This window comes from Pongo pygmaeus, chromosome 3, assembly GCF_028885625.2.
Source record: "Pongo pygmaeus isolate AG05252 chromosome 3, NHGRI_mPonPyg2-v2.0_pri, whole genome shotgun sequence".
Taxonomy (NCBI): domain Eukaryota; kingdom Metazoa; phylum Chordata; class Mammalia; order Primates; family Hominidae; genus Pongo; species Pongo pygmaeus.
Genome location: NC_072376.2, coordinates 153,379,655 through 153,393,806, shown reverse-complemented (window position 1 = coordinate 153,393,806; position 14,152 = coordinate 153,379,655). Strand labels below are relative to the sequence as shown.

The 14,152-nt window shown below is 39.6% G+C and overlaps 2 protein-coding genes across 6 annotated transcripts in view; one reads left to right on the top strand and one right to left on the bottom strand.

Moving 5' to 3' along the window:
* Window positions 1-14,152, bottom strand: part of SCOC (short coiled-coil protein) — a 50,797-nt gene that overhangs the window by 8,172 nt on the left and 28,473 nt on the right. The window contains exon 1 of one of the 5 annotated variants that reach the window (XM_054484308.2): window positions 676-922. The exons of 2 other annotated variants lie outside the window; for them this stretch is intronic. In XM_054484308.2, the coding sequence (XP_054340283.1) occupies window positions 676-856 (181 nt within the window). In that variant the 5' untranslated portion in view covers window positions 857-922. Of the gene's footprint in view, window positions 1-76; window positions 434-616; window positions 923-14,152 lie in introns of those variants that run through there. 2 more of the 5 variants (XM_054484312.2, XM_054484311.2) reach the window with 2 other exon arrangements.
* The window catches only part of LOC129034728 (uncharacterized), a 100,613-nt gene continuing 87,474 nt past the window's right edge, over window positions 1,014-14,152 (top strand). The window contains exons 1-2 of the mRNA XM_054484313.1: window positions 1,014-1,136; window positions 3,046-3,052. The gene's annotated coding sequence lies outside the window, so the exon portion shown is untranslated. The remainder of the gene's footprint in view (window positions 1,137-3,045; window positions 3,053-14,152) is intronic.

Here is a 14,152-nt window from a genome sequence, read left to right as displayed (position 1 = left end):
GAACACCTGGAATGGCATCTGTCCTTATTGTTGCGTAATAGTATGAGGTTGACACACTGTATAACAGAGGCCTTGCCTTTCAGGAATGTATCCTCTTTCTCCTTTCCAAACCTTACTTCCCAAAACTTGTTCAGCAGGGCTCTGGGGGAGAAGACGATTCCGAAACAAACCCAGGTGCCGCTTTCGCCGCCTGGAAAAATGGTCCAATCCTTATTTTACGGCTCTCTAGGCTCCCTCCCCACCTCGGCCTCCCCTCCCATCTCTCAGGCTCTCGCAGAGCAGCCACGGGAAGGTCCAGGCGTGCCAGGTCCCATTCCACCCAAACGCCCCTCCCGCAGTCCAATTCCAGAGCCGAGGGCTGCAAAGCGGCTCCCGACCCAGGAGCTGCGGGGAGAAAGCTGCACGATGTCTGCGTCAGGGACCGCGAAAGGCCCCTGTCCCAAAGAACGCCTGGGCCTGACAACGAAAACAGGAGAAAAAGAGGTTGCGCAGGGGTTCTGCAGCGAGCCAGGCCTCCGCCGCCCACCAAATGCCCAGGCCCGAGACCGCGCCTCCCGGGCCCCCGGTGCGCAGGGCCCCGTCCAGCCCGCCCCGCCCTCCAGGCCCTCGGAGGTACCGAGGATGCAGCTCTAGTCGCCTGGGGCCAGGCCCTCCACTGCCCAGGACGGCCCTCACCTTCCGCTTGAGGCGCCAGGAGAGGGAGGGATCCGGCCGACACCTCAAGCCGGGACACTTGGACCAACTGACGCCGGCAGCTCCGCCCACTCCGCCCACAGAACGTGCGCCGTGAGAAGAATCCCGTCCCGTCCCAGCCGCTCGCCCGCCAATCCTGACTCGAGAACACACGCCTGCGCATTAGCTGCCCGCCTCCCCCCCCCCCACCCCCCCCGTCGTCCAATCTCAAAGCACCGGGATCCACCTTTGCCATAACAAAAGGACACTGACATCCAATCAGGATTGAGGTCGCTGTGGGCGGGACCTGGAACAGCGACAGCCAATGACAGTAAAGAAGCGAAGCTAAGCTTCGCTGGTGAAGCGGCTCATCAGGTCTGTTAGGAAACCTGAGACTTGGAGTGAGAATCCCAGTGTGGAAAATCAGGAAAGAGGTTGGTATGAGCGACAGAGAAGTCATTCAAGTTCAAGAAAAGAGCGTTTGCGAACCAAGCAGAGAAAGTCAACGCGACACCGTCGTTCCTCAATTCTAAAAGCAGACTTTTTCATATTTTTCTTGTTTCTGAAATCGGAAAGCTTATAGTTGAGCTAGTGGAATGTTCCTCTCCTCACGCCCCTCTTCCCAAACTATTATTAAATCTGTAGTGCGTGGCCATTTAATATTTTAGAATTGAGAAAATACCCTAGTGGTACTGAGGCATAGCACTTGTGCTCACCTTACCCCTGTGGAGCCTCACAGCAACCCACAGAAAGGAACTGAAGCCTGAGCGTGAATACATTTCTTGCTCAAGGTCACATATACAATATCAAGAGTGGAGTGTTCTTCGTGACACCGTTCATCGTAATCTAGCACTTGACACAAAGCGGCATCCTGCTTTAATATTCGTTGAGTACAAGGTAGACATCCACAGCAATACATTATTATTTTGGCTTTGGCACAGCCTCCTGAGCTGTAGAGACAAGCCTTATGTCTCCCTGTTTCTTGACTTTTTACTTCTGGCACAGTTTGCTGACACATCGCCTTAATCATTTTAAGAGCTATATAAAAAGGTCTTCTATTCAGTGTTTTGAGAACTATACATTTGGCTGCGACTACAATATTTAGTTTGAGGAAATTTACTAGAATGCAATGTAGGAGCTAAATAAATGAAAAAAATCCAACATAAATCTAATAGGAGTGCCATAAAAGAGACTAGAGAGAATGGATGCAGGCAGTATTCAAAAAGTAATAACTAAGAATTTTCCAAGATTGTGGAATATTTGAATTTTCAGATTCAAGAAGTACTTATTCTTGAGCAGGATTAATATAAGAATTCTATGCAACGGTGAAATTGCAGGACACCAAAGATCAAGAGAAACTATTAAAAGCAACTTTTTGTTTTTGCTAGAACAGTATTTTTAAATGTTTTTAATTGTAGTGAAATACACGTAGAATAAAATTTACCATCTTAACCATTTTTAACTTCAGTAGTATCAGATACATTCCACATTGTTCTCTAACCAATCTCCAGAACCAATCTCTCTTTTCATCTTGCCAAACTAAAACTCTATACCTATTAAACAGCAACTCTCCATTTCCTATTCCCCTCATCCTCTGGCAGTAATCATCTTACTTTCTGTTTATCAGTTTGACTACTCTAGGTACCTCACATAAGTGGAATGATACAGAATTTGCCCTTTTGTGACTGGCTTATTTCATTTAGCATAATGACTCAAGAGTTCATCCATGTTATAGCATATTGCAGAACTTCCTTTTTAGGGCTGAATAGTTCTATATATCATTTATTATGTGTATTATACCACATTTTGTTTATTCATCTATCAGTGGACACTTAGGTTGCTTCCTCCTTTTGGCTATTGTGAATAATACTGCTATGGACATGGGTGTGCAAATATCTCTTTGAGACCCTCTTTTCAGTTCTTTTGGATATACACCCAGAAGTGTGTATTAATTAGTGCTGAATCATATGGTAATTCTATTTTAAAGCAACTTTTAAAAAAGTGGTATTGACACAAGAATAGACAAAAAGAAAATTAGGAAAAAAAGGATACCTGGAAGTTGGTATACAATAAAGATGTCTGGTAAGGAATAACTGTTTCTAAGGTTGTGGGGAAAAAGCTATTACTGTTGGGAGTGTAAATTAGTACAGTAACTGTTCGTGGGATATGGAAAACACAAGTTATGGTGGTTCTAGTTAAATTGGCTATTTATATAAAAATAAGAAATTCAATCCTGATACCACAACAGAAATAAAACTAAATTCCAAATGAAATCATGATCCAAAATGTGAGAAACAAAACTCTAAACTTTTAGAAGAAAAGCATATGTCTGTATGATATCACCATAGGGAAGAAACAGCACAATTCATTAAGGAAAGATGTAAAATATTGATTACTTTAAAATTTGGAAGTCTTACAAACAGAAGAGAAGCCATCTCTAATCAAGTTAAAAAACAAGCCACAGGTTGGCAGAATATAGTAAAACTCTGAAAATATAAAGAATTCAGGCCAGGCGCGGTGGCTCACGGCTGTAATCCCAGCACTTTGGGAGGCCGAGATGGGTGGATCACGAGGTCAGGAGATTGAGACCATCCTGCCTAACACGGTGAAACCCCGTCTCTACTAAAAATACAAAAAATTAGCCAGGCGTGGTGGCGGGCGCCTGTAGTCCCAGCTACTCTGGAGGCTGAGGCAGGAGAGTGGCATGAACCCAGGAGGCAGAGCTTGCAGTGAGATCGTGCCACTGCACTCCAGCCTGGGCAACAGGGCGAGACTCTGTCTCAAACAAATAAACAAAAAAAAGAATTCAGACAAATCAGTAAGAAAAAGACAACTCAAGATAAATATATGCAAATAACATAAGTAGGCCACTTACAGAAGAGGAAAACTGAACGGCCAGAAAGGTTTTTAAAAAATGTTTACCTTCACTAATAATTAGGTAAAATAACATTAAAACAATTAGATAAAGGGGCATATTCATCAAGAAGACGCAAAATCCTAACCACAGTGCTACAAAATAGCAATGAATCAAAAATCAATTGAATTCAAACAGTTCATTACTCCCTGCTCTGCAATTTGTAAAACAAGTATACAGATAATTTAAGTATACAGAACTCAGGTCCCAAACTTTTCAGTATATTAGAATCACCTGGGAATCTTTTAATTATTCTAGTGAACAGACCACACCTCAGAATAAATTACAATCTTAAGGAGTGAGATACAGGCATTAGTATTTTTGAAAGTTACAAAGGTGATTTTGAAAAAAGGCTGGCAAATTTCTGAACTGTTGATATAGAAGACCTGAACAATTCTATCAGCCAACTTGACCTAATGGACATTTGTAGAACATTGCACCCAATAACTGAAGAACACACTTTCTTTTCCAATGCACTTGGAACATTCATCAAAATAGACTCCACTGTGTATCATCAAACAAATGTCAGCAAATTTAAAATAATTGAAATAATAAAAATTATTCTCTCTACCCACAAATTAAACTAGAAATCAGTAACAGAAAGATATTTGTAAATCTCCAAATAGTTGGAAATCAAACTATGTACTTCTAAACAAACCATGGGCCACAGGGGAAGTCACACACAGAAAAATTAAAAAGTAATTTTAAACTAAAATGTAAACATATCAAAAGCTGTGGGATGCAGCTAAAGTAGTGCTTAGAGGGAATTTTTTTTTTTTACCACTAAATGCTTATGTGAGAAAACAAGGAAGGTTTAAAATCCAGAATCTAAGCATTCATTTTAATATATTAGGAAAAGAAGAATAAATTAAACTCAAAGCAAGCACATCGGAGGAAATAATATAAAACAAAAAAATCAATCCTATTGAAAAAATCATAAAACAATAGAAAAAATAGTAAAACAAAAAAGTGGTTCTTTTGAAGGAATAATAAATTTTAAAACTGTAGGCAGACTTATCCAGGAAAAAAAAAGGAGAGAAGACACCACAGATTACCAATATCAAGAATGAAAGCAGGGACATACTATAGATACTGAAGACATTAAAAGGAATATTGTGAAAAATCTTATGGCAATAAATTTGATAATTTAGGTTTTCACAGTGGTACCAAGGTAATTCCATGGGAATGGATACATTATTATTTTCAACAAATGTTGCTGGAACCAGTTGATATCAATATGCAGGAAAAATGAATCTCAAGCTCTACCTCACAGCATACACAGAAATGTTAATTCAAAATGGACCAGAGTCCAAAACATAAAAGCCAAAATTATAAATCTTCTGGAAGAAGACAGAGAAGAAAACCTTCATCCCCTTGGTGTTGGCAAAATTTTTTGAGACGGGTCACAAAAAACAATACGCAAAAATTTAAATAATTGAACTTCATAAAAGTTGAGGTTTTCTGCTCTCTATAAGACATCATAATGAAAATGAAAAGATAATTCACAGGCTTGAAAAAGACAATAGTCACAATATATTAACAAATGACTTGAATTCAGAATATCTAAGAGCTATTTCAATCAATAATAGAAAAACATTCCAAAAATACTGAAATACTGGCCAGCAATTAGAAAGGAATAAATTTATGAGATATACATAAGAACAAACTATTGGTAATAGATGAATCTAAAATATGTTGAATGAAAATAGCCAGATACAAAAAGTACAGACTTTATTGTTTTCTTAATGTAAAGTTCTAGAGCAGATAAAGCTTATCAGTTGTGACAGAAATCAGATCAGTGATTGCCTGGAGTGGAAGCTGAGAGGAGGACTGACTCAAAGGAGCCTGATGGGACTGTTTGGGGTAATGGAAATGTCCTATAATATCTTGACTGATTGGTGTGGTGGTTACACAGTGTATGTGAATGTCAAAAGTCATCTTCTGTAACTTAAAATGTGTGCATTTGATAGTAATTTTTCCTCAATAAAATTGATTTTTTTAAAAAAATGAGAAGACTAGTGTATTAGCGTTCTCTAGAGAGACAGAACTAATAGGATATATATGTATATATATCCTACATGTATATATCCTAATATATATATCTTATATATATATCCTAATATATATGTAGGATATATATATCCTATTAGTCATATATATAATATATTTTATATATATATGTAAAGAGGAATTTATTAAGTAGTATTAACTCACACAATCGTAAGTCCCACAATAGGCTGTCTGCAAGCTGAGGCAAAAGGCAGCCAGTCCAAATCCCAAAGCTGAAGAGCTTGGAGTCCAATGTTCGAGGAAAGGAAGCATCCAACATGGGAGAAAGACGTAGTCTGGGAGGCTAAGCTAATCTAGCCTTTTCACGTTTTTCTGCCTGCTTTATATCCTGGCCATGCTGGCAGCTGATTAGATGGTGCCCACCAAGATTAAGGGTGGATCTGCCTTTCCCACCCTACTGACTCAAATGTTAATCTCCTTTGGCAACACTCTCACAGACACACCCAGGATCAATACTTTGCATTCTTCAATCCAATCAAGTTGACACTCAGTATTAACCATCAACAACTAGCCATGATTTTTTAGAGTCTACAATGTCCTAGGTATGCTACATGTATTGTTTTACTTAGTCCTCAAACCATCCAGTCAGCTATGTATTATCAATTCCATTTTACAGGTAGGAAATAAAGGATCAAAGACTGTCTTGTCCAATATCATAAAGCTGGTGATATAGTCTGAATTCAGACCTATCTTTTTATTTGTAAAATTAGTATCATAATACCTGCTTTACTGACCTGTTATTATGATTGCTAGAATTAAATAAAAATAAATAACTGCAAAGACTCCAAATTGAAATTACTTTAGAACCACCACCCAAAGAAGGTGGGTTGGAACTTGGAGTCTCAGCCTGACCAACTCATGTTTCTACTAAATTAAAAATATCAACATTCTCCATAGGATTTAAACAGGACCCAGGGGCTTATAACATAATAGTCAAAATATTCAGGATCTAATTCACAATTATTCTACTTATGAAAAACCATGCAAATCTCAATTCCCGTGAGAGTAACAACAAATACCAACAGTGAGATGACACAAATGTTGAAATTATCTGAAAATTATTTTAAGCAGCTATTAAAAAAATACCTGAGTAAGCAATCATGAAAAATCCCAAGATAGAAATGATAATTGAAAGTATGAATAATATAAACAGGAAATATAAATAAAAACCAAATGGAAATTTTTAGAACTGAAAAATAATAAAATTATGTAATTACATTTTTAAATTTTAATGAAATTTAAAACTCTCTACAAAGAATCAGTGGCAGGATGGAGATGAAAGAGGAGTTAGTGAGTTTGATTATTTCAGTAGAAATTATCCAATCTGAACATCAGAAAGAAAAATTATTGAAACAAAAAATGAACAAAATCTCAGGAACCTGAGGGCCAAAAAAGATCTAACGTATGAGTCATCAGAGTCCCAGAAGGAAAGGAAAAATAGTATTGTACTGAAAAATGTTTGAAGAAATAAACGTTTTCCAAGTATGGCAAAAGACAATCTCATACAGCAAGAGTTTCATTAAGAAAATGTATTAAAAGGCCCTAAGGGGAGGGGTATAGTTAAAAAGATTACTGAGAAATAGTTATCTAGACACTGAGCATCAATGTTACTAACATCACAAAGAGAGACAGATATCATTTACTTTCTCATGGAAAACGAATATACAATCACCTGTGAAAGTCTGATTTAAAAAACTTGAAGCCTGATTTGATCAAGCCCATAAATTATCAATTTAACAAGAAATACAAAGAATTGATAAATATGTCAAATCTACCACCTGCATAAAATTATCAAAATCTAGTTATGAGGCTGGGTGCAGTGGCTCACGCCTGTAATCTCAACACTTTGAGAGGACAAGGCGGGTGGATCACCTCAGGTCAGGTGACCAGCCTGGCCAGCGTGGCAAAAACCCATCTCTACTAAAAATACAAAAATTAGCTAGGTGTTATGGTGGGCACCTGTAATCCCAGCTACTTGGGAGGCTGAAGCAGGAGAATCACTTGAACCTAGGAGGTGGAGGGTGCAATGAGCCAAGATCATGCCACTGCACTCCAGCCTGGTGACAGAGCAAGACTCTATCTCAAAAAAAAAAAAAAAAAAAAAAAAAAAATCCAGCTATGAAAAACACTACAGGACACAGATTTTAAAAACAAAACAAACAAAACCCATTTCTTTACCAAATAAATTGCACTTCCCTCTAAATATATACACCTACTATGTACCCACAAAATTTTTTTTAAAAATGAAAAAATAAAATAAATTGCACTGGGGGAGAAGGAGAGGAAAGAAAACTTGTAGATTAAAGACATTTAAAATATGTAAACCAAAAATAAAATTATAAGACCCCCCAAATATCTGAATGAACCCCTCCTCTCAGCTGAGGGTGTTACAAAGTTAACCTGAAAAACTAGTTAAGGCCATGATGTGAAGGGGTTTAGACATGCCTCATTATACCCTCCTTCCTTTTAGAATTCAGGAAAAGCCAACCAGCATTAACATCAACAGAGACCTGAAGCCTGATAAGAAACATCTGCAATTGGCCAGGCACAGTGGCTCAAGCCTGTAATCCCAGCACTTGGGAGGCCATGGCAGGCGGATCACTAGGTCAGGAGATCAAGACCATCCTGGCTGACACAGTGAAACCCCGTCTCTACTAGAAATACAAAAAATTAGCTGGGCGTGGTGGCTGGAGCCTGTAGTCTCAGCTACTCCTGAGGCTGAGGCAGGAGAATGGCATGAACCCTGGAGGCGGAGCTTCCAGTGAGCCCAGACCAGCCTGGGTGACAGAGTAAAAAAAAAAAAAAAAAAAAGAAAGAAATATTTACAATCTATTCTCTCTGAAGCCTACTACCTGGAGGCTTCATCTGCATGATAAAACTTTGGTCTTCCGAGGGAGGTTCCAAGATGGCTGAATAGAAACAGCCCGAGTCTGCAGCTCCCAGCATGAGCGACACTGAAGACGGATGATTTCTGCATTTCCAACTGAGGTACCAGGTTCATCTCACTGGGGCTTCTCAGACAGTGGGTGCAGCCCATGGAGAAGGGCGGGGCATCACCTCACCCGGGAAGTGCAAGGGGTCAGGGAATTCCCTTTCCTAGCAAATGGAAGCTGTGACAGACGGTACCTGGAAAATTGGGTCACTGCCACCCTAATACTGCGCTTTTTCAACAGCCTTAGCAAACAGCACAAAAGGAGATTATATCCCATGCCTGGCTCAGAGGGTCCCACACCCACAGAGCCTTGCTCACTGCTAGCACAGCAGTCTGAGATGGAACTGCAAGGCCACAGTGAGGCTGGGGGAGGGGCGTCCACCATTGCTGAGGCTTGAGTAGGTAAACAAAGCAGCCAGGAAGCTCGAACTGGGTGGAGCCCACCACAGCTCAAGGAGGCCTGCTTGCCTCTGTGGACTCCACCTCTGGGGGCAGGGCATACCTGAACAAAAGGCAGCAGAAACCTCTGCAGACTTAAACGTCCCTGTCTGACAGCTTTGAAGAGAGTAGTGGTTCTCCCAGCATGGAGTTTGAGATCTGAGAACGGACAGACTGCCGCCTCAAGTGGGTCCCTAACCTCCGAGTAGCCTAACTGGGAAACTCACCTCCCAGTAGGGGCCAACTGACACCTCATACAGCAAGGTGCCCCTCTGAGATGAAGCTTCTAGAGAAAGGATCAGGCAGCAACATCTGCCGTCCTGCAATATTTGCTGTTCTGCAGCCTCTGCTGGTGATACCCAGGCAAACAGAGTCTGGAGTGGACCTCCAGCAAACTCCAACAGACCTGCAACTGATGGTCCTGACTGTTAGAAGGAAAACTAACAAACAGAAAGGACAACCACACCAAAACTCCATCTGTATGTCACCATCATCAAAGACTAAAGGTAGATAAAACCACAAAGATGGAGAGAAACCAGAGCAGAAAAGCTGAACACTCTAAAAATCAGAGGGCTTTTTGTCCTCCAAAGGAACGCAGCTCTTCACCAGCAACAGAACAAAGCTGGATGGAGAATGACTTTGACAAGTTGAGAGAAGAAGGCTTCAGAAAATTGGTAACAACAAACTTCTCCAACCTAAAGGAGGATGTTCAAACCCATCGCAAAGAAGCTAAAAACCTTGAAAAAAGATTAGACGAATGGCTGACTAGAATAAACAGTGTAGAGAAGTCCTTAAATGACCTGATGGAGCTGAAAACCATGGCACGAGAACTACGTGATGCATGCACAAGCTTCAGTAGCTGATTTGATCAAGTGGAAGAAAGACCATCAGTGACTGAAGATCAAATGAATGAAATGAAGCCAGCAGAGTAGTTTAGAGAAAAAAAGAGTAAAAAGAAATGAACACACCCTCCAAGAAATATGGGACTATGTGAAAAGGCCAAATCTACATCTGACTGGTGTACCTGAAAGTGACGGGGAGAATGGAACCAAGTTGGAAAACACTCTTCAGTGTATTATCCAGAATTTCCCCAACCTGGTGAGGCAGGCCAACATTCAAATTCAGAAAATACAGAGAATGCCACAAAGATACTCCTTGAGAAGAGCAACTCCAAGACACGCAATTGTCAGATTCACCAAAGTTGAAATGAAGGAAAAAATGTTAAGGGCAGCCAGAGAGAAAGATCGGGTTACCCACAAAGGGAAGCCCATCAGAATAACAGTGGATCTCTCTGCAGAAACTCCACAAGCCAGAAGAGAGTGGGGGCCGATATTCAACATTTTAAAGAAAAGAATTTTCAACCCAGAATTTCATATCCAGCCAAACTAAGCTTCATAAGTGAAGGAGAAATAAAATCCTTTACAGACAAACAAATGCTGAGAGATTTTGTCACCACCAGGCCTGCCCTACAAGAGCTCCTGAAGGAAGCACTAAACATGGAAAGGAACAACTGGTACCAGCCACTGCAAAAACATGCCAAACTTTAAAGATCATCAAGGCTAGGAAGAAACTGCATCAACTAATGAGCAAAATAACTAGCTAACATCATAATGACAGGATCAAATTCACACATAACAATATTAACCTTAAATGTAAATGGGCTAAATGCTCCAATTGAAAGACACAGACTGGCGAACTGGATAAAGAGTCAAGACCCATCAGTGTGCTGTATTCAGGAGACCCATCTCACGTGCAGAGACACACATAGGCTCAAAATAAAGGGATGGAGGAAGATCTACCAAGCAAATGGAAAACAAAAAAGGCAGAGGTTGTAATCCTAGTCTCTGATAAAACAGACTTTAAACCAACAAAGATCAAAAGAGACAAAGAAGGCCATTACATAATGGTAAAGGGATCAATTCAACAAGAAGAGCTAACTATCCTGAATATATATGCACCCAATACAGGAGCATCCAAATTCATAATGCAAGTCCTTATAGACCTATAAAGAGACTTAGACTCCCACACAATAATAATGGGAGACTTCAAAACCCCACTGTCAACATTAGACAGATCAACGAGACAGAAAGCTAACAAGGATATCCAGGAATTGAACTCAGCTCTGCACCAAGCAGACCTAATAGACATCTACAGAACTCTCCATCCCAAAGCAACAGAATATACATTCTTCTCAGCACCACATCACACTTATTCCAAAATTGACCACATAATTGGAAGTAAAGCACTCCTCAGCAAATGTAAAAGGACAGAAATTATAACAAACTGTCTCTCAGACCACAGTGCAATCAAACTAGAACTCAGGATTAAGAAACTCACTCAGAACCACTCTACTACATGGAAACTGAACAACCTGCTCCTGAATGACTACTAGGTACATAACGAAATGAAGGCAGAAATAAAGATGTTCTTTGAAACCAATGAGAACAAAGGCACAACATACCAGAATCTCTGGGACACATTTAAAGCAGTGTATAGAGGGAAATTTATAGCATTAAATGCCCACAAGAGAAAGCAGGAAAGATCTAAAATTGACACCCTAACATCACAATTAAAAGAACTAGAGAAGCAATAGCAAAGACATCCAAAAGCTAGCAGAAGGCAAGAAATAACTAAGATCAGAGCATAACTGAAGGAGATAGAGACACAAAAAACCCTTCAAAAAAAATAAATGAATCCAGGAGCTGGTTTTTTGAAAAAAGCAATAAAATTGATAGACCACTAGCAAGACTAATAAAGAAGAAAAGAGAGAAGAATCAAATAGATGCAATACAAAATGATAAAGGGCATATCACCACCAATCTGACAGAAATACAAACTACCATCAGAGAATACTATGAACACCTCTATGCAAATAAACTAGAAAATCTAGAAGAAATGGATAAATTCCTGGACACATACACCCTCCCAAGACTAAACCAGGAAGAAGTTGAATCCCTGAATAGACCAATAACAGGCTCTGAAATTGAGGCTATAATTAATAGCCCACCAACCAAAAAAAGTCCAGGACCAGATGGATTCACAGCCAAATTCTACCAGAGGTACAAGGAGGAGCTGGTGGCATTCCTTCTGAAACTATTCCAATCAATAGAAAAGAGGGAATCCTCCCTAACTCATTTTATGAGGCCAGCATCATCCTGATACCAAAGCCGGGCAGAGACACAACAAAAAAAGAGAATTTTAGACCAATATCCCTGTTGAACATCAATGCAAAAATCCTCAGTAAAATTCTGGCAAACCAAATCCAGCAACACATCAAAAAGCTTATCCAACATGATCAAATGGGCTTTATCCCTGGGATGCAAGGCTGGTTCAACATACACAAATCAATAAATGTAATCCATCATATAAACAGAACCAAAGACAAGAACCACATGATTATCTCAATAGATGCAGAAAAGGCCTTCGACAAAATTCAACAGCCCTTCATACTAAAAATTCTCAATAAACTTGGTATTGATGGGATGTATCTCAAAATAATAAGAGCTATTTATGACAAACCCACAGCCAATATCATACTGAATGGGCAAAAACTGGAAGCATTCCCTTTGAAAACTGGCACAAGACAGGGATGCCCTCTCTCACCACTCCTATTCAACATAGTGTTGGAAATTCTGGCCAGGGCAATCAGGCAACAGAAAGAAATAAAGGGTATTCAATCAGGAAAAGAGGAAGTCAAATTGTCCCTGTTTGCAGATGACATGATTGTATATTTAGAAAACCCCATCGTCTCAGCCCAAAATCTCCTTAAGCTGATAAGCAACTTCAGCAAAGTCTCAGGATACAAAATCAATGTGCAAAAATCACAAGCATTCCTATACACCAATAACAGACAAATAGAGAGCCAAATCATGAGTGAACTCCCATTCACAATTGCTTCAAAGAGAATAAAATACCTAGGAATCCAACTTACAAGGGATGTGAAAGATCTCTTCAAGGAGAACTACAAACCACTGCTCAACGAAATAAAAGAGGACACAAACAAATAGAAGAACATTCCATGCTCATGGATAGGGAGAATCAATATCGTGAAAATGGCCATACTGCCCAAGGTAATTTATAGATTCAATGCCATCCCCATCAAGCTACCAATGACTTTCTTCACAGAATTAGAAAAAACTACTTTAAAATTCATATGGAGCCAAAAAAGAGCCCACATTGCCAAGACAATCCTAAGCCAAAAGAACAAAGCTGGAGGCATCATGCTACCTGACTTCAAACTATACTACAAGGCTATAGTAACCAAAACAGCTTGGTACTTGTACCAAAACAGAGATATAGACCAGTGGAACAGAATACAACCCTCAGAAATAATACCATACATCTACAACCATCTGATCTTTGACAAACCTGACAAAAACAAGAAATGGGGAAAGGATTCCCTATTTAATAAATGGTGCTGGGAAAACTGGCTAGCCATATGTAGAAAGCTGAAACTGGATGCCTTCCTTACACCTTATACAAAAATTAATTCAAGATGGATTAAAGACTTAAATGTTAGACCTAAAACCATAAAAACCCTAGAAGAAAACCTAGGCAATACCATTCAGGACACAGGCATGCTCAAGGACTTCATGACTAAAACATCAAAAGCAATTGCAACAAAAGCCAAAATTGACAAATGGGATCTAATTAAACTAAAGAGCTTCTGCACAGCAAAAAAAAAAAAAAAAAAACTACAATCAGAGTGAACAGGCAATCTACAGAATGGGAGAAAATTTTTACAATCTACCCATCTGACAAAGGGCTAATATCTAGAATCTACAAAGAACTTCCACAAATTTACAAGAAAAAATCAAACAACCCCATCAAAAAGTGTGCAAAGGATATGAACCAACATTTCTCAGAAGAAGACCTTTATGGAGCCAACAGACACATGAAAAAATGCTCATCATCACTGGCCATCAGAGAAATGCAAATCAAAACCACAATGAGATACCATCTCACACCAGTTAGAATGGCAATCATTAAAAAGTCAGGAAACAACAGGTGCTGGAGAGGATGTGGAGAAATAGGAATGCTTTTACACTGTTGGTGGAACTGCAAACTAGTTCAACCATAGTGAAAGACAGTGTGGCGATTCCTCAGGGATCTAGAACTAGAAATAC